General features: G+C 42.2%; 1 protein-coding gene across 1 annotated transcript in view; it reads left to right on the top strand.

Moving 5' to 3' along the window:
* Positions 1-20,994, top strand: part of TRAIP (TRAF interacting protein) — a 222,037-nt gene that overhangs the window by 152,708 nt on the left and 48,335 nt on the right. The window contains exons 10-11 of the mRNA XM_069206848.1: positions 6,465-6,553; positions 19,741-19,896. Coding sequence (XP_069062949.1) covers positions 6,465-6,553; positions 19,741-19,896 — 245 coding nt within the window. The remainder of the gene's footprint in view (positions 1-6,464; positions 6,554-19,740; positions 19,897-20,994) is intronic.

Here is a 20,994-nt window from a genome sequence, read left to right as displayed (position 1 = left end):
TGAACCGATAGTACAGTCGGAAACTAGATTTCACCCTTCTGGGCGTGTGCGGGCCTACCGTGTCGAAGCGTGATGGATCGGACTCCATTTTGATTTTGTCCTCTGCCACGCAAAATTTCCGTACACAGACCAGCACCTTGTTCGTAATCTGTGTCTTTCTCCCGATCACAGAGAAGAAGATTGTGTGGCCTGTTGATCGTTTCGATCCAAGAAGTCCGTGCGTGATCGGAGAGCCAGAAGATTGGAAATGGTGTTGAAGAGTAAGGAACATCTTGACGCCATGGAGCAAGAACAGGCGCAGACAGCAGTCTCCATCAGAGACACCAACTCCAAACAAGACAAGAATATAGGTCTATCTCTGCTGGACAGCACGCGAGTACGTCTGTCCCTACGCCCACATATAAAAAAAAAACATCAAAGACCTTGGGTACATCACTGCCAGAGAGCCATTGTGTGACCCGAAAAAAAGACTATCGTCGACCGACCTTTGGGTTCAGCACCAAAAAAGGCCACTCCGTCGGTATCGGAGTTGAGTAAATCCATGAAGAGTTCTGCTTTGGACTCGAGTAAGCGTCCTCACTCCTTAGAGTCGAAGCCTCGATGCCCTGCTTTGGAGCTGAAACAGACCCCCTTTTCAGGACCGAAAAAGCTTCCATCTTCAGAACCGAAAAAATCTTCATATTCAGAAGGGCAAGGACTTTCGAGCCATCTTAAACAGAGCTCAATATCACTACATGAACAATCTTATAGACATTCTGATGACACTGAGATTCAGCCTATCCTTGAGGTTATGGGTGAAAGACAATCCAGGATTCACATCCACAAAGAGACTGGCAGGATAGTTACTGCACCTCCTCTGCAAACCAAAAGGAAGCGGTCCTCTCAGGAACAACTAGACACTGCTCAACCACCAGCAAAAATGTATAAACCGACGGGGGAAGCCAGGACCTGGCCATACTTCTCCCCCTTATTCACCACAACTTTCTTTCTCGCCTCCACCCACTAGCCCACCACCTTTTACCAACTCATTCGCAGTATTCACATGGTGATACAGTGGATCCTTGGGATCTATACGACCCAGATCCTATTCCTGACAATGACCCTGATTTATACCCTTCCAAGCCTTCTCCACCAGAGGACACTAATGCATACACGCAGGTTGTTTCCAGGGCAGCAGCATACCATGCAGCAGCATACCATGGGGTGCCTATGCACACTGAGCCCCTGGAAGAGGATTTTCTGTTTAACACTCTATTCCCCCACACACTCAAGAAATCAATGCCTTCCTATGCTACCTGGCATGGTTAAACATGCAGATCAAATATTTGGTGAGCCAGTCAAAGCTAGATTACTCCACACATTGATTAAAAAATATAAACCTGCTCCTACAGACCCTGATTATATTACACACCAAGTTTCTCCAGACTCTGTAGTGGTAAGTGCGGCTAGAAAGAGGGATAATAGCCAGTCATCAGGGGATTGTCCTCTCCCTGATGATGAGAGTAGGAAATTCGATGCTGCTGGCAAGACAGTGCCCACACAGGCGGCCAACCAGTGGCGAATTGCCAACTTTCAAGCCTTGCTATTGAGATATGATAGAGCCCACTGGTACTAGAAGCAGGAACTCCTACAGCACCTCCCAAGGGAACACCAAAAAAGGGCACAGCAAATTGTAGAGGAGGGTCAGGCCATGAACAATAATCAGATACGGTTTGCCCTTGATGCTGCAGATACCGCAGCTAGAAGTGTCAATACTGCCACTACTCTACAAAGACATGCATGGCTACGTTCATCTGGTTTTAAACCAGAAATCTGCAGGCAGTGGTCAACATGCCTTTTGATAAAAAGCATATGTTTGGCCCTGAAGTCGATACGGCCATAGAAAAACGGAGGAAAGACTCAGACACTGCCAAAGCAATTGGAGCATTATACTCTACACCATATAGAGGCTCCTTTCGCAGACAACAGTTCAGAGGAGGATTCAAGCCACAATCTACTGAGGCTTCTACCTCCCAGGCAAAGCAAGGGCAATAGCAGCAGTAATACCAGAGAGGGTGATTTAGAGGGTCTTCCAGAGGCCAATACTTTAGCGACAGAAGCACGTTCGAAACTTCAAAACAGGCCACTACTAACAGTGACTTATTTGCCATCCCTCAACACCACACATCTCCTGTGGGGAGAAGACTGCAGCAATTCCACTGCCATTGGCAAAACATCACCACAGAGCATTGGGTATTGTCAATTATCCACAACGGTTATTGCCTAGAATTGATTTCTACCTCTCCAAACATTCCTCCACGTTACCACAGGCTGTCCCCAGAACAAAATGTGCTATTACTGCAAGAAGTACAATTGCTACTACTAAAACAAAATAGAATTGGTCCCACATTCACAACAGGGAACAGGAGTATACTCACTATACTTCCTCATTTCCAAAGAGGATGGCACTCTTGGGCCCATCCTAAACCCCGGATCTCTAAATCTATATATCCTTTCAGAACACTTTCACATGGTAACTCTACAGGACATCATTCCACTACCACAAAAACAAGATTACATGACTGCATTAGACCTCAGAGATGCATATTTCCATATACCCATCCATCCAGCTCACAGAAAATACCTCAGGTTTGCCATAGCAGGAAAACATTATCAGTTCAAAGTTTCACCATTCGGCATAACAACTGATCCAAGGGTGTTCACAAAATGTCTAGCTGTAGTGGCACTCTACCTAAGAAGGCAACACATACATGTCTTTCTATATCTAGACGATTGGCTAATAAAATCAAGCAATTTTATACAATGCCCATAAGACACTCAATACGTAATAGAGACCCTACATACACTAGGGTTCACTCTCAACTACCAAAAATCTCATCTTCAGCCAGCACAAGTACAACCTTACCTAGGTGCTATTTTAAATATGCAAAGAGCACTAGCATATCCAAATAAACAAAGGATACAAGCTTTCCAAAATATCATACTACAAATAAAGCCAAATCAACAATACACTGTAAGATTTATCATGAAATTCTTAGGAATGATGGCATCCTGCCTAGCAATATTATCGCATGCAAGACTGAACATGACAACAGTGCCTCACAACAATGGTCTGGAGCACAGGGTCCGTTGCAAGATCTACTGTTGTTGCACCGCTAAACGCACAAGTCCCTTCAATAGTGGAATCTCAGCAATTTAATGGCGGGGCAGTCATTTCAAGATCCTGTGCCTCAGACCACAACAACAGATGCATCAATGATAGATTAGGGAGCTCATATCAACAACCTTACCATTCAAGGGGAATGGGATTAAAAACTGTGAAATTTTCACATAAACCATTTAGAATTATTAGCTGTGTTCCTTGCCCTAAAAGAGTTTCAACCCCTTCTCAAACACAAGATTGTGCAGATAAAAACAGACAATATGACAACCATGTATTACCTGAATAAACAAGGCGGGACACATTCATCTCAACTGTCCATTCTAGCACAAACCATATGGAAAAAGACAATTCACAATCACATTCATCTATTAGCATAATACATTCCAGGAATACACAATAAGCTAGAGGATCTCCTGTGCAGGGACCCACCAACAAACACACGAATAGGCGATACACTTTCAAGTACTTCAAAAGTACTTTCAAAAGTGGGGAACACCAGAAATACACCTATTTGCAACAAGTAAACACCAAATGCCAAAACTTTGCATCCAGACACCCACATCCTCTATCCAAGGGCAATGCTCTATGGATCAACTGGTCAGGGATATTTGCTTACACCTTTCCCCCTCTCCCACTACTTTCGTTTCTGATCAACAAACTGTCAGACCTCTCACCATAATACTCATAGTCCCAACATGGGCTCGACAACATTGGTACACCACACTCCTAGACCGGTCAGTGGTACCTCAATCCGAACTTCCAAACAGACAGGATTTGTTAACCCAAAACAAAGGACAAATCAGACACCCAAACCCCAGTGCTCTCAACTTAGTGATTTGGCTCCTGAAGTCATAGAATTTCATACTTAAAACTTCCATTAGAATGCATGGAAGTGCTCAGACAGGCATGTAAACCTACAACTAGGCAATGCTATGCTAACAAATGGAAAAGATTTATTACCTGACTGCAATATCAGCATACTTGCAGACTATTTAACACACCTCTCTCTTCAGAGTTCCAGTTATAAAAGCCTTCATGGAAGGATTAAAATGTATTATTCCCCCTAGAACACCACTGTTCCTACTTGAAATCTAAAAATCGTACTCACCAGACTCATGGGCCCACCTTTTGAACCCATGCATTCTTGTGAGATTAAATTTTTAACATGGAAGGTTGCCTTTCTGGTAGCCATTACTTAATTGCGAAAAGTTAGTGAAATACAAGCATTCACTCTTGAAGAACCTTTTTTCCAAGTACACAAACATAAAGTTGCACTTAGAACAAATCCCACATTTCTACCAAAAGTGGTATCACCTTTTCACATAAACCAAACAGTGGAATTTCCAGTCTTCTTTCCACAGCCAGACTCAATTGAGAAAGAGCCCTTCATACTCTTGACCTCAAAAGAGCTGTAATGTATTATGTAGATAGAATTAAAGAATTTAGTAAGACAAAACAACTTTGTTGCTTTTCAACAACCACATAAAAGCAATCCTATCTCTAAGCAAGGATTAGCAAGATGGATTGTTAAATAAATGCATACAAACATGTTACATTAAGGCAAAAATACAACTTTTGATCACATCTAGAGCTCATTCCACTAGAAAGAAAGGTGCATCTATGGCATTCTTAGGAAACCTACCAATGGCAGACATATGTGAAGCTGCCACCCGGTCTACTCCTCATACATTTACAAACATTATTGTGTAGATGTATTTTCAAAGCAACAGGCCAATGTTGGCCAAGCTCTCTTAAGAACATTATTTCAAAAACTTCAGCTCCTAAAGGCTAGCCACTGCAATTTTGGGGAGAGTAACTGCTTTGTAGTCTATGCATAGCATGTGTATGTGCAACTACACATGCCATCGAACGGAAAATGTTACTTACCCAGTATACATCTGTTTGTGGCATGTAGTGCTGGAGATTAACATGCATCCTCCCTGGAAGCCTGTAGTCGTTGCGGTTTTATTATTTGTACATATGTATATACATTTACATTTGCATGGACATCTACTTTCACTTACAAATTTTATAGAACATTTATATTCTTACACTCTATCACGCCTTCCTACACCGTTTTGCGGGAAAACAATCTTACAATGGAGTCGATGCCCATGCGCAGTATGACCGAGAGGAGGAGGAGTCACTCAATCCTGTGACTCCGAAAAGACTTCTTCAAAGAAAAACAGCTTGTTACACTCCGAGCCCAACATTAGATGGTGGAATAATGCATAGCATGTGAATCTGCAGCACTACATGCCACAAACAGATCGAACAGATGTATACTGGGTAAGTGACACTATTATTTATATATATATATATATATATATATATATATATATATATATACACTCTCGTTCTCTCTCTCTCTCTCTCTCTCTCTCTCTCTCTCTCTCTCTCTCTCTCTCATCTCTTCATTCGGCTTTGGTAAGAAAACGAAAAAGGAGTCAATAGGGTGTAATAAACTGTAGAAATGCATGTCTTGTTTGTGCCCCGTCCCCAGTCATTTATGTGTACTTCATGGGTTTACCGGTTTCCTGTTGCTGTTGTATGCGGTGCCAACCTGCAAGTGATCTCGGAGTCAGCAGCTTGAATGAACTATTTTAGTTTTGTGCAAGGAACTGCCACAAAGCTCTCTTAATGCAAAATTAAGTGTTGTACCCCCTGTGCTTCTTTCTGCAGACATTCAACTTAAAGATGTACAGTTAACTGGTTAATAAAATCGTGAGTCTCGCAATCTAAGAATGTGCCCAGGGGGTGGTCCTAGTGCTCAGTGTGCCATAGGAATCACGCTGCAACTCCCTGTGAAGCCCAAATAGGTCAAAACCAGTCTGAGGTTGCTTATGCGACTTTTAGGAGGGGACTAAGCCTAATTTGCATGATGGTGGTTCTAGTCTGGATTCGCACAGTGCGCCAAGAAAATTATGAGCTGCAATGCAGCCCAAATTAATTACTAGTGGCTGAGATTAATAAATGTAAAACTGGTATGAGATTGTGGCTGAATTGGAACCTGTAGACAAGAACTAGCTGAGTTAGCTTATATATCTTTCTTGGTCAGATGCCCGAGTGACCCGTTACGTAAAACATTCAGACCAGCAACATTCTGCACCCTTTGCAGTTTAGAGATTTTTCTTACTCTCATCTGGACACAATTTAAAGAGGCATTAATGAGTACTATAAGGAATCATTTTTCTCCCAGATATTATTAACTCTTCCTAGTCTACTTCATGCGTAGTCCCTTCTGAGAACTGTAAACTGTTTTTGTGCTTCTAGTTCACAGAAGTTGTCTTTCTGTCCTCAGAGCTTGAAAAAGAAGGTGGAATTTCTACAAAAAACTCTGAGCACGCCAACTGAGACCAACGAGGCCATCAGTCGTCTAGTATTTGAAAGGTTTGTGCATCTGAAACCATAACTCCTCCATCTGTCATAATAATTCTTGTGCCATTGTTGTCAGCTCTGGTGTAACCCATAGAAGTTCTTGGTTATCAGATCAGTCTCATTTATGCTTATTGAAACATGGTTTCCTTGTGAGGCAGACTCTCTTAGTTATCTTTCAGTGTGCCAAATGCCTGTTACTGTTTACATTGAACTCCTGTGGAAACTGTGTCCAGCAAACCCTGAAGGGATTTGGCACCAAGACAGCGTGGCTGACACAAGACTTCAGCTGTAATTTCAAATGACGGGAGTTATGTTCAATGTTTGGGTGTGCTTCTGAGAAGAGCACATGAAAGTTGGGGGTATTGTTAAAGCAAAAAGTGATATAGAGGTTCTGATCAGTGCATAATTATAACTGGAAGGCTACACAGTTTCCTGAACTGGAGAAGAGAGTGCATCAGTCACCCTGTCCTTAACTAACTCATCCCACCCCTCAATGACTGGTATTGCATCATGTTGGTGTTTCCCTGCTAGCCCAATGAACACACTAAGGTGGAGGTAGCCAGACTGAGAAAGATGCCACAGGCGGGAAAATAAAGGTTTTAATGTTTCCCTTCCTTGTGTCGGAAAGCATCTCATGGTGTGTAGCCAGGTCTGTTGGCCTCACACTTCTAAAGCCCCTGTCCTTCATGGGGCACCATAGCCACTCTCATTCCATCAGTAGCCCAGCACCTTCCCCAGATCACGGGTCCTAGCACAGCATAGGGCTCTCCTTTATAAGGGGAAGCACTTAAAATTGGGTGTTAAGTCAAACACAATTGAAATCGAGGTAACAGTTTGGAAATTTCTCATACATGGGAGGAAGGTGTAGCTTCAAGCATGGTAAGAACACAGGAGGTTGTTACATGTTTTCTCTGTATTTGATACGATTAACACATGAGAAGTCTTCATCTTTATAATCAAATGACTGTTTAGACTTTGGATCCCAGTGTCAAGGGAGGAGGAACTGACTACTTTTTTTCTACCTTTTGGAAATTCACTTGACTTTTTTTGGATGTTAAAACCTCTCTATAAACATTTAATAAATAGTAGGATGTCCGGGCAACTTATCCTATGTCATGAATTTAATTTATGATTTAATGCATGGTACTCCCATGGTTTAATGACATTAGTATGCATGCGTTTACTACGCATGTAATACAACTCGTTGGCCTTTACAAGGTGTCCAGCACATCTTGGGTCCTCACTATGCATTTTCATGGTAAAATCTCTCATATACCTTAACTGCCGGTGCCAAAGATAGACTGGCTCCGTGGATAATTTGTTTTTCAAAGAAAAATCCTGCAATCCAGGGGGATCGTTTCTGCTGAAATTTTATTCATTAGGCACTACACTGATCCTCACATCCGTGTGCCTGCTTGAGTGCAGCTTTTTTCTTTGGGGAAAAAAAAAAAAGCAAAGGCTACAGGGACATTATAGTTAGATTCACATACACTCACAAAACCTTAGATATTCAGCAGTTATAGTTAGTTATCTCAAGTAACTATAACTTGCGCCCCTTCCATGCACAGTTTTCTCATATATTACAGTGATATTATCAAAGCTGTCATGGAAGATGTTTAAGTGCGAGTGATGTAATCTGTGGGGTAAGTAGCAGTGCATAGAAAGGGCACAAGTTATGGTTACTTGAGAAAACTAAGTGTAACTGCTGAATTTCTCTGGTTTTGTAAAATGCGAACCTAACTATAATGTCCCTGTAACCTTTGGTTTTGTCAATGAATTTCTAAGGTTTTTTAAATGTATTTCCTAACTATAATGTCCCAGTAACCTTACCCCCACCCCCAGTAAATTTAAATGGCTTTTTGCCCTAGGGCCCATTCCTTACATTAGGCAGGAGGGGGGCAAGCAGCCCCCTCCCCAGATCAGTTTCATTCAGCGGGACCCCATCTTCAGGGCCCTGACCTTATTCTTAATGGGGAGGGGGGCATGCAGCTCTCCTCCCCAGGCCAGGATTTGCCCCGTTGGACCCCATCCCAGGGGGCCTGGCTATAGACTAAAGAACCCCCGGAGCACATCCCTCAGACCCTGTCCAAACAGTAAAAGGTTTTTTTTTCTGAATCAGGCCAGATAGTAAAGTGGTAGGTGGCACGGAACCCACCTCTCCAGACCAGTATTGACCTCGGGGACCCCATCATCTGGGGCCTAGCCACTAGATGGTGGGTACCCACCCAGAGCACCCACTCGCTTGCTGTTGGAGGACACGGGGGAGCTCCAAAACCCCTGCAGCCTTAGCCTTTTTGCACCCCTCCATGGGTGGGGGAGGGGAGAAGGGGGACGTGGGGAACACATGCCCCCCCTCACCTATTCATATACAGTCCTGGGACCTGGCTCACCTTGGTGGGGGGCAAATGAGAAAACAAGTGCAGGAGACTGCATCGTTTTTTTCTTCACATTTTTGCCTGGATTTGCAGATCCTCCGCTACCACCAGGACTAGCCTGCCCCTTCTGTGTTTTTTTTTTATTATTTTTTTTAGGTCAAACGCGTAAGTGCTTTGACCTGTTGTAAGTGTTGTGGTCTTTTAACCACAGCCATCTCACGCCCATCACTTTCATTCGTTCCTGAGCTTACCTTTCAAAAATCCCTTGGTGTCATTGATAAATGCTTTACATTTGTCTCACCTTGAGGCTGTTTTTGTCACACCTTGCAGACTGCCCCTGTTACGTAGATTATTGCACGATTGCCGATATACTTCAGCATGGGTGAACTATTTTTTTAGGTCGAGCACGCAAGTGCTTTGAGCTGTTGTAAGTATTGTGGGCTTTTAACAACGCCCATCTTTCCCCATCAGTGCTTTACATTTGTCTTGCTTTTAGGCTGTTTTTGTCAGACCTTGCAGACTGCCTCTAATACGTAGATTATTGCACGATTGGCGATATACTTCAGTGTGGGGGAACTATTTTTTTCTTTTGTCTCTTTCCTTCATGCTACATGGTGGCGATGAAACTCACTGCATGAACTCGATCAGGGGTATTGTAGCGCTGGTCACATTGTTCACAGTTACCTAATCAGAGTAATTTCTTGTGGCTCTCCACTTGAAATTGGTAAATGCCTTACATAAAACAGAAATCCTCAATGCGAAAGCAGCTCTCCCGGCACAGTGGGAGAGCTGATACTACAATATTCACTACACTCTGGAAACTCTCCCCATAATGCTTTGCAAGGCATTACTTTTACAAAACACTTTTGCTCATAACTCAGCCTGTAGTGGTCCTAAGACAATGGGACCACCACCAAAACGTTCAAAACAACACACTTTCTGTTTAGGTCTTCTCTGGGTCCCCACACTAGGTTAGTGGTGTCCCAAAAATAATAATCCCTCCCACCATTCAATGTCTTTTTGAGCACCCTCGTTGTGTTTTACAGCTGGGAGTAGCTTGTGTTTTAAGGGCCTTGTTTGTAATATTGCTATAGGTCTACTACCCCTGAAAACGTGTAATGCACTACGCCCTCCCGTTACACTGCATTATTTATTGCCATTTTCTTTGTGTGGTTATGCCCTCTAGGGTTTAACTATATAGTTACATGACCATGTTTCTTACAAATACTATTTTCATTGTGGTGTCCTGTAGGGGCTGTTCTAAGCATTAGTTATATCAACATACTAAAATATTTGTGGCACGGAAACTTGCCCCATAATGCTTTGCAGGGCATTACTTTTATAAAACATCTTTGCTCATAACTCAGCCTATGATGGTCTTGGGACAATGGGGCCACCCTCAAAATATTCACCCCTATGTGCTCTTTCTGTCCACATCATCCCTGGGCCCCCACACTGTTAGTGGGGACCTCAAATTAATAACCCCTACCATCCATTATCTTTTTAAGCTCTCTCATGGCTGGAACTTTTGTTTTACAGCTGGGAGAAGTTATGTTTTGTAGACCTTGTTTGTAATATCATTGTGATAGGCCTACTAGCCTTGAAAATGTGTAATGCACTATCCTCTCCAGGGGCCACATATATGGTTACACTACATTACTTTCTCCCATTCTTTTTTTATGTGGTTGTGTTCTCTAAGAGCTGACTGCATGGTTACACGACCATGTTTCTTCCAAATGCTATTTTTATTGTGGTGTCCTCTTGGGGCTGTTCTGAGCATTGCAGTCAACACACTATAATATTTGCAGCACGAATACTCACCCCATAATCCTTTGCAGGACATTACTTTTGCAATACAACCCAGCCTGTGGTGTTCCTAGAACAATGGGGCCACCTTCAGAGCGCTCTTTCTGTCTACATTGTCTCAGGGTCCCCACTCTAGGTTAGTAGGGATCCCAAAATAACTCCTCCTACCATTCATTGTTTTTTAAAACTTTCTCGTAGCTTGACGTTTTGTTTTACAGCTTGGAGAAGTTTTGTTTTAGTGGCCTTGTTTGTAATATCATTGCCGTAGGCCTGCTAGCTCTAAAACAATCTCTAGGGGCTAAGTATATGCGTGCACTGCATTACTTTCTCCTGTTTTTTTTCATGGGGTTATGTCCTCTAGAGGCTAACAATATGGTTACATGACCATGTTTCTTATAAATAATATTTTTGTTATGGTGCCCTTTAGGGGCTGTTTCGAGCATTACAGTCTATTGCTTAAAGTTTCTTTCTGATAAAGGTTTATATGATGATTTAATGTTTTAATAATCTCTCCTTAGTATGATTATGACGATTATTCAGGCCCACTTAACATCCTTTTTACACTGTTACTGTTTGAGCACTCTTGATATATTTGGATGACCTTTCTAGTTTTTCCTCCTCTGTGGCTGTCTTGTGTCTTTTTGGGGGGAGTTGTGTTAGCCAGCAACTCTAATGGTGGGGAGGTGAAAGTGGTATTCTATTGGAATTAGCATGGCAGATTTAAATAAGCATGCTAAATGGCAACATTTTCATTTTTTGCTGCAGATAGCGGAATAAGGTAAATGGGGAGTGCTATAGTTGTATTCAGGGCCACTGGTGGTATATGGCAGGAAAAGACAAAAATTTGAGGCAGGATTGACCAATTTATATGGCAAGAAAAGTCAAGTTATGAATTTATAATGCCAGTAGCTCTAACTCAAGCAAATGCAAGACATATTGCATTGCAAATGCTTGTTTTTTTTTCTTTTACTTTTTTCTTGGGACTCTGCTGAGTCAGCACCAAGATGGCTGCCAACATTTTAAAGTGCTGGCAGCCATGGAGGATTTGCTTCCCTAGATATGTATATTTCTTTTTTCTTTAATAACTCCAAAACTACTGAACGGATTTACACCAAATTACAAGAGGGGCTCTTTCTGGACCAAGAGCTAGCATTCTGCCAAATTTGGTGTAATACCGTCCATCGGTTCAGGCTGTAATATCTAAAATCCCTATCGGAAGTTGCAGGGAGAAAACATGTTTTGAGGCACCCTTTTTCTCAGCCCCCACTTGATGAATCACCCCGAAACTTTCAAGACAGCAGCTGAAGTGAGTGGCAAACTAGTTTTGAAAATGGCATGAAGAATTGTCAACCGGCGAAACAAAAACTCTTCTCCTACAGAAACTAGGTCCTAACTATAGCTAGTAGGTAATTTATTTATATACATATATAAGCTCACTCACCACTGTGTGGTTGTACTTGAGTCATAGTTACCATGGAAAGAGTGCTTTGTTTTGCTGATGACTTTGGTGTAGTTTGATGAATCTTCACCCCCCCCCCCCCAAAAGTTCATCCACGTTAGCTCCACCCTGTGAAGTTTGGAGGGGGGGGGGGGTCCTAAAAGGCTCCTCCCTCACCCCCCCCCCACACACACACACCCCTTAAATTCATTTTAAATAAGAATATTAAGATAAGGATAGAGAGAAAATGGCTAAACAGATGTAAACTAAACTTGTCAGAAAGATAGAGCTTTACCCAGCAAGCATGCTTTTAGGTGTAATTCTAAGTAAATTTTTAGAAGTTGAAGTTCAAAATGTATAGTTATATTGACAGTTGATCAGCAGGATTGCAGATTTAAGAACTAGAGTGATCTGATTGGTCTCAAGTTCTTTTTCCTGTCGCCCTGCTCACTTTCATGGTGACACTCATGGTTCAGTGGAAGCGAGTATACTAATTGTCCAGAACGTGGAATAAAATGTTACGCTTGTCATTTCTGGACATGAGGACTATGTTCTCATGTCATGAGAATGCAAAAACTGAAAAAAACAAGAAGCTAGGGAGCAGGGTAGGGGTACCCTGGCCTGAGGAGTCCAAAGGGACCACTTGGGGGCCAATTTTTTTCTTTTAAAAATAAAAGTAGATTTTGCCCTGAACCCGCAAAAGCCAGCACGGTCTCCCCGTGTGCTCCCGAAAAATAAAATTTTAAAAAAGGGCTGGGAGTCTGTGCCCGGATGGCTGAAGGCGGTGCACAGCTAGGTGTTGTCTGCAAATGTATCGTAATATGATAACATAGGATTTGCAAGAGCCATACACACAGCTGAAAAATGACTAACCTTTTGCAGCTCTAGGCATAGTATTACAGCTTGGGATTGGTAAAATACTATCCATGCCAACCTTAAATAAATCAAAAGCAGTCCCTGACACTTACGTTGCTTTCTTATTAGAGCTCGAGAGAGAGATATAGCTTTGTCCAGGCACAAGACCACAAGTAGTATTAGTCAAAGCAGTGCCCTTTCAGGTTTAGAGTGCTAATCTTATGCTTTAAAGACTTTGCTGCATAAATGGTATGGGACTTTGTCACTTTTCTAGCTCAGCGTGGATGGCACTGTCCAACTCTAACCCCTAAAATTACCCTTTTCTCCCTTTTACCTCTATTAACCCCAAACCCAATAGAAAAATAAACCATAGCTCCCTTTACCTCTGCCCACCCTTAAATCCTAAAATTATCCTTCCCAGCCTTTACCTTTACTCACACCATAAACTTAAATCATCTGATATCCCTCTATCTTTATTATCCTCAAATCCTAAATTCTGATAGAGACTTCTAGCTGCAGATTCCTCAACCTTTGAATATTCCCCAGGCATCAGACTGATTTGGACACTTTTCAATGGTATCTCTGCACCATGCTAAGGGATCGCAGTGCGGCTTTGCACTGTCCCCTATCTGCTCCCTGTAAATAGTGTCACAAGCACATTTCTGTGACAGATTATCATCAGATTTGCCTATAGTGCTTGGGTTTGAGCCATAACTCTAAGGCCTGCAATGACTGCATCAATGAACCCCAAGGCCATGTGAGACTGAGGGACAAAACTCTACACTGCCAAGCTCCGGAAGGTGAAAGTTTGATCCTGGTTGCGTTCGAGAGCCAAAAGGCACAGTAGTCTTGGTTGTTATTCCTGCTACTTTCTGCTGCCCAAAATGATAGTGGTCATCATATTACACCTGCGCCTTCTCAATGCCTCACTCTGGTAGAAAAATTCAGATTGCTCACACTGGCCCGGGTATTGTCAGCCGTTGACCCTAGATGCTTGATGGTGATGTTGGACCTGCAGGACACCCATTTCCATACACTCGTCCTGCAGGCCCGTCGGCGCTTCTTGCAGTTTGTGGTGGGACAGGAGCATTTTCAGTTTGCTGTGTTCCCCTTTGATCTTACCAGTGCCAATCAGGTGTTCACAAAAGTGATATGTGTGATGGCAGCCCATCTGTGAAGCTCAGTGAGGCCAGTCTTCCCTTACCTTGACGACTGGCTGTTAAAGGTGGGCTTACCCCAGGCAGCTATCAACCCCACCAAACTAGGTCATCTCTGGGGAATACTATCAGTGTGCTGCTGTCACACCTGACTCCTTCTCAGCCTGTCCCTTTTGTTAAAGTCTTTCTGAACACGGTTTGTTTTTATGCCTTGTTTTCAGGGAGTAGTCTTGAACATTCAGGCTGTGATCCCAATCACCCAGCCTTGGTCCTGAATTTGTGAGGCTGACTCTGAAACTACTCGGACTGATGATCTCTTGCATCCTTGGTCAAGATGGCTTACGCAGGCTATGTGGTAGGATCTGAAGTCTCAGTGGGCCCAACATCAAGTGGACCCCTCTAACCATATTCTGATTTTGTAGGAGACTGCGAAAGATCTGCAGTAATGGTTACTAGACCACGATTGTCATCAGCAGACCCCTTTACTTTCCCCACCCATGGGTGGCCATCTGGGAGAGGTGGAGCTCAGAAGCCTCTGTTCTCTGGCATAGTCCTGGCTTCATACCAACCTTCCGGAGCTCAAGGCCATCCGCTTACCATTGAAAGCCTTCCATCCATCCATCAAGGGAAGGCTAGTACATGTGCTCCTAGACAACACCACCTTCGCAATTTCCACCTCCATGCTTGGAGACTGAGCCGCGACAGCTGAACACTTTCGACCTTCCTTCTGATGTGGTTAATAGCATCTTGACAGCAGGGCGTCCCTCGATTTAAACCTGTATACACCTATGTTTGGGACCTATTTTTGGCTAGGTGTGGCACTCAGCAGGTAGCCTCCATCCATGCAAGGTTATCTCCCAATTTATTTGTTTTATCCTTATGCTGGCAAGGCTTTGCCTTAGACACAGTTCAAAGGTGCCTTTCTGCTCTTTCAGCTTTTTATTCTTTTTTTTCTTTTTTTTTTTTTTTAACGAATGTCAGATCGTCCCTCATTGTTTTAGTCTCCACTTGCTATGCACTTTTTGAAAGGTTTACAACATTTGTTTACTCTCTCTCTCTTTATCACTCCCAAGTGGGACCTTATCTTGGTCATTTCTGATGTGCACTCCTGTCACAGCAGCACCTTCCAGGCTTCTCACCCGCAAGGCTATGTTCCTTGTTGCCATAACATAAAGCTAAAAAGAGCAAGGGATTGCAGAAGTGAATCATCTCACACATGGTTTGTGCTTTTCATTAAAATCTAGTATGCATTGGCTAAAAAAACAGCCTCTGAAACTACTGCTTGTTCATTTTACCAGGGCCAAAGCTGCTATCAAAGCGTTGGCTTGCTGAGTACCTGCCCTGAACATTTCCCAGGTGGCTACATGGGCATCCCTATGTAAGTTCCTGAAGCTCTGTCTAGACAATCAGCTTCATTACAGACAGGGGGCATTTTGCCTGCTCTGTCCTGCAGGACTTTATGGTTTGAGTCTATCCACAGACCCAGCTCCAAATAGGTACTGCTTTGGTATCTATTCAGAAGGTGAGGAATCTGTGCATAGACGTGTTTCAGAAGAAGTTACTTAACTTCAGTAGCACTCTTTCTGGTAGAGATTCTAGCTGCAACTTACTCACTGACCCTCCCATCCTACTCGTACTGTGTTTGATCTTTATCCATTTAGAAGATCCCAAGTCTAGGAATATTTGTACAGGTCACACCAATTTAGTTTTGGAGGTCTTCGTCTGGGGCACCCATTCTTGAAAGCAGTTGACAGCAGGCAGGAGTGGTGCCTACAGAGGCTCTACACATCATTTCTGAAGTGGAACTGAGTCAGGGCAGAGCTGCACAGCACCACCTACAGCAGAAACACTGCTAAAAAGCTTCAAATCTGGTCTGATGCTTGGGGAATATTCAAAAGGTGGGAAATTGGTGGCTGTATTGAGTCTCTAACAGAGAGTGTTCTGGACGATAAGTAACTTATCCTTCACCCTTATCTCCCTTTATCTCTACCCACCCCTTCACCCTAAAAACATCCTTAACTCCCTTTACCCTATATTAATAAAAAAACATAAACCCTTATTTTAAAACAAATATTTATACTTACCTGTGTGGTAAAAGACCTTGGCTTAAGAATGTGTGGTAGAGGGTAAAATGTGTATTGTGTACTTACTTGCGTGGTAAATACTGTGTGGTAAAGCTGTTTCCCAGTCATACTATTGGCTGTTGTTACAGGTAAGTAACTTTCTGCCATGGTCTGTGGTTCTGCATATAGTGAATTGTTTGTAGGTTCCCTGCCTAATTCATGGCCACCCCAACATCCCCAGTCCCATAGACAAATTGTTGCTTAGGAATGAATGCATATGAATGCACTGCGCCCGTGTTTCTTAAATTGTGGGTTGTGACCCTCTGTGGGTCATTATCTGATTTTTGGTGGGCCGCAAAAGTCCAACCAATATATATATTTTTTAAAGCCTTTAAAGTCTATATTTATCTTGTCACGTTAGCTGCTCTTCAGATGCAGAAGTCAAGTCTCAGTCTGTGTATCCTGACAAATTGCTGCTTACGTTTTTAACATTGGGATAGGTGTTTACAGATGTCTCTAATTTTGCAGTCAGAAAAAGAAACGTATGGTGAGTTATACAACAATTCTTGTCGCAATAGAGGGAGACAATTTGACAGCAACATGTAAATAACTGTGATTCGTGAACTGTACACATTCAGCAGTGAAGAAAGCAAAAATGAAGCATATTTATTGTTATTCTGAAAAGTGATGGACTCAAACATTTTAATAAGATCAAACAGTTTAAGACACTTTGCTTGGTGATGCACAAATGATAACTGCTCATTGAAATCCAATTTCCAGATGTCATTTGTGTGCTTTATCAGAAACTTAAGTCTGCAAATGTTGTTGATATTTCTATGGAAAATGTGCTGTCTGTAAACAACGGTGCTCTACCACACAATGCTTTAGTTACAATAAAAAATCTACCACCTCATGTCTAGCTAATTGGGTCACAAAAGTTTGTTCTTCTAAAATGTGGGTTGTGGTTCTACAAAGTTTGGTAAGCACTGTGCTGAGCTATCATTTAAAGACTGGCATCAAAGCATCCACTGAAAAGTTGATTATTTTATAAATGCATTAATGTTTCCCACATAAATGATTTGTTGGGAGTTTGTTCCTACACACCAGAAATGTTTTCTTATTTCCTTGAAAACATAAAATTAGTTGGCAATGTAACTGAAGTTGGATGGTGTCTTGATTTAAATTGGGAAAAGAGCAGCTTTTAATCCAAGGTGCATAGGGTTGCCACCTTAGCCAATGTCATTAGGGTACCATGGTTTTGGTCTTTGAATTCTATTTCACAACCTAATGCTTTCTCGGAGTTGAAGTCTTGGTTTGTTTTCTTTAAAGTAATTCAGATCACACACTAGACAATTTGAAAGTGGAAAATTTAGGTTTGGCAACAGTGTCTTGATGATGTGTAGAATTATAACATCATATGTTAAGGCCCTGTATACAGGTTGCAAAGTGGCATTGCGCACAAACTTAAAAGCCATATGTGTTTTGCAGCACCTATTGTGAAAATTGCTACTGTGACAGCATAGTGTTATAGATACCCTGTTTAGCCTGACAGCTGTAGCTAGAAACCTTCTGCACAGAGCTGTCAAAAGCACCCTTTTAAAAAGGCGGAACATCTGATGTAAAATGTTAAGTAAGTCACCCCTAAGTACAACTTGCCCACTTGGTAGGGAGCATAATATTTAAGCGGGGAACATTTGTGAAATTAGAAATGGCATATTCTCAGTGTGACTTATCCCAAACCAACATTGTCACTGGTCACATAGGAAAAGACAAAGGATAGATTACACTTTATAGCTTTTGATCTATGCCAACTACAAACCCCTTTCAAATACTTATTTTTATATTTAACAAAAATCCTATCTAACTGTAAAGTTTGATTAGATTTTTGTTCATTTAAAAAAAAAAAAAAATGTATTGAATAGCTGGGAAATTTTACTTTTAAAAAGTTACCTTTACCCTGCCTAAAACTGCTAAAGGCTAATTTGTATTAACTCTCCAGCTTAGCCTAATTAATGGTATGAATGAGAAGTGAAAGAAGCAGGAAATTACTACCAGGAACTACTCAATAGGTTGACTTGAATGGGCAGAGACGACTACCCTGAGCTCAGAGGAATATGCAGGGTGGGAGCTGTGGGCATAGATTTGTTATCAGTGCCTGGCAGGTCTGATCGAGCCACATGCAACACTTTGACACCCTTGAAAGGGAGAGAAGAGAATGCCAGGACTTGTGTATCACCTGTCTGTGTGCTGTAGGGCCCTGCCTTTGTTATACCAGACTTTTGTCTCCTAGTTTGTTGTTGGTGCAGTGCCTCCTTCACACTGGTTTTCAGGGTTAGATATGGGTAGACACTAGTATTACCATGTAAACTCCCCTCTCGCACCCTCAGCCATAGAGCCCAACTTTAGTGTGGCCGAAGATCTTCACCATCTTGGATTTGCTCTGACACATTGCATTTTGAGCCTGTTTGTGGTAAATCAACTGGGAACTACTGAAAAGGTAGGTAGGTGATAGCCTGGAAACATTTACTTCATTGGTCAGAGAGGGGCTATGAGTGTCTTATGTTTCCACCTCCAGGCTGGTGAACCCTACAAACCTGGACCTTCACCCACCTTTCCTCAGAGCACTTTCTGGGCCTGTGGACAAACAGAAGAGGACTTAATCTGCTGCCTGTGAGGAACTCCTAAATACTGGACTTGGTTCCCCTTGTATCCAGGAAACCGTAGCAAACTCCAAGGGTCAGATGGCTGGCTTCCAGTGTGTCAATAGGGATAAAAACAGCTCTCAGATCTTTTCCCTGTAATTTGCAGCTGACCAGTGTCAACTGGAACTTTGCCTGGACTTTGTTGGTGGCCTCTGCTGTGCACCCTCAGTCTCTAGGAATCCAGCCCCACCCCTCCAAGGTCCTGAAGGTAGAACAGCTTAGAAATGTTTCCTGTAGCTGTATGACGATCAGGAAAATGTTAGTTTTTAAACACTTATGCTCAAGAGACTAAAGGACCTACTGCAAAAAAGTGTCCAACTGTCAATTCCACTGCGTCAGATTGATTTTCAGATTTGCCTTCCTGCACCAGCAACTCTGGAAGAAACGACAGTTCCTTTCTTTTGATATATCTGACCAGGACTTCATCGCGGTTGGCTTCGAATTACACCCAAGCCCTGGTCTACTGCAACCTCTGGTGACCATTGGTGCTTTGTGCTTCTTAGTGCTACTTTCACTTAAATCCTAAAAATGCCTCATCTCCAGTTCCCCTTAATAGATTTGTCTTTTTGGCCTTATCTTACTTAAATAATGTTTTTCTCTTACTATTTTAAAAATGCTTTGGGATTTTGTTTTGTGTGACTTTTTCTTCTGTGTATGCATTGCTTAAATACTTTACTTGATGCCTTTGTCACATTGCCTGGGACCGAGCACACATGTATTTTATTTAATCTGTGTTTGTGACCAATTTGACATGTATTCTTTTGACATGAATGTGGTTGACTCAGTCTGAGCTTGACTTCCAGCCCTGCCCCCCTAGAACTTCAGCGACCCCGCCTTCACCGTCCAGCTGATGGTGACGAGATTGACCTTGATTTGAACTTTGATGTGGATACTCCTGATCACATACCTCACAAATCAGTCATAGCACCTGCAAAGAAAATCAAGCTGGATCCAGTTGGGTAAGCCCAATCATGATGGTTCTGAGCACGGGGTGGTCTTGATTATTTGGGTTTTGGATTTTCTTGTCAGTTCTTCAGCTGTAATTTTAAGTCCTGCTCCAGTATTGTTTTCATAGTACCTACTAAGACCAATCTGTAAAATGTTTATCGTCTATTTTAGAGACGCGCTAATAAAGGGTGTCTTGGAATATTATCTGCCATTCTATTGGACAGAGTAGGCGCAGAAAGAGGTGAATGATCTATTGTGTCATTCTGTATTTACAAATCCTTTTTTGAAAATACTGAGACACTCACACCTGCTTAATTTGAATTGTTAATTAAGATCTCCAGAAGTAATAACTCTGCGGCATGAGCAATGTAGCACATGGTGATTACACTACTTTATTTCAACCTTTGAGAGCAAGCATTTCTACTTTCAAACTGAGTTCTCAAGAGAAACCTGTATTTTGATACCTAAAAAACATTATCTTTAGGTACATGAGCACAATAGTCACTCCTTTCTTCTTGGACTGGGCTCAGTACAGCCTGTTAACTGACTGCTTCTTTTAGACTGACCCCAGACACAGTAGGGACAGATGAAACGCCACAAGCAGATGACCTCCTTCCTCTTCGCGAATCATGGCACTAAACCCCTCAATTCAACTCCCACAAAAAAGTCCACGTTCTCTTCTATGAGGGTTGTCTGCTTTCCTCTCTATTGCTTCCTTTAAACACACACTTATAAAATTGAGAATAATTCCCAGGTTAATATTGTGTGTGCATTTTGTCACATAGTGCACTAAGGACCTAAAGCAACATGAGTTCTCTCGTAGGGGATTTCCATGTATAGTCATAAGCACTGAATAGTTCTGCGTGCCTGCGGGGACCCCGGAGCACTGTTCTGTAGTGTATTAAGTGTAGATGTTTGCCTTTCTTGAAAAAGGCCTGTAAAGTCACTTAAGAATATCAATGTGCGGCCTAGGTGAAAGGCTAAAAAGGCCAAATTGTTCATTCTTTTGGTTGGTAAGAAAGGAAGCTGTAGTACAGATATACCTTTAAAACATATTTATTCTAGAAATGTAGTAAAAAACATGTTCTCCAACTTTATTTACAACTTCA

Source organism: Pleurodeles waltl, chromosome 9 (assembly GCF_031143425.1).
Source record: "Pleurodeles waltl isolate 20211129_DDA chromosome 9, aPleWal1.hap1.20221129, whole genome shotgun sequence".
NCBI lineage: Eukaryota > Metazoa > Chordata > Amphibia > Caudata > Salamandridae > Pleurodeles > Pleurodeles waltl.
The sequence above is the reverse complement of the archived record's forward strand: the minus strand, read 5'-3'. Positions and strand labels throughout refer to the sequence as shown.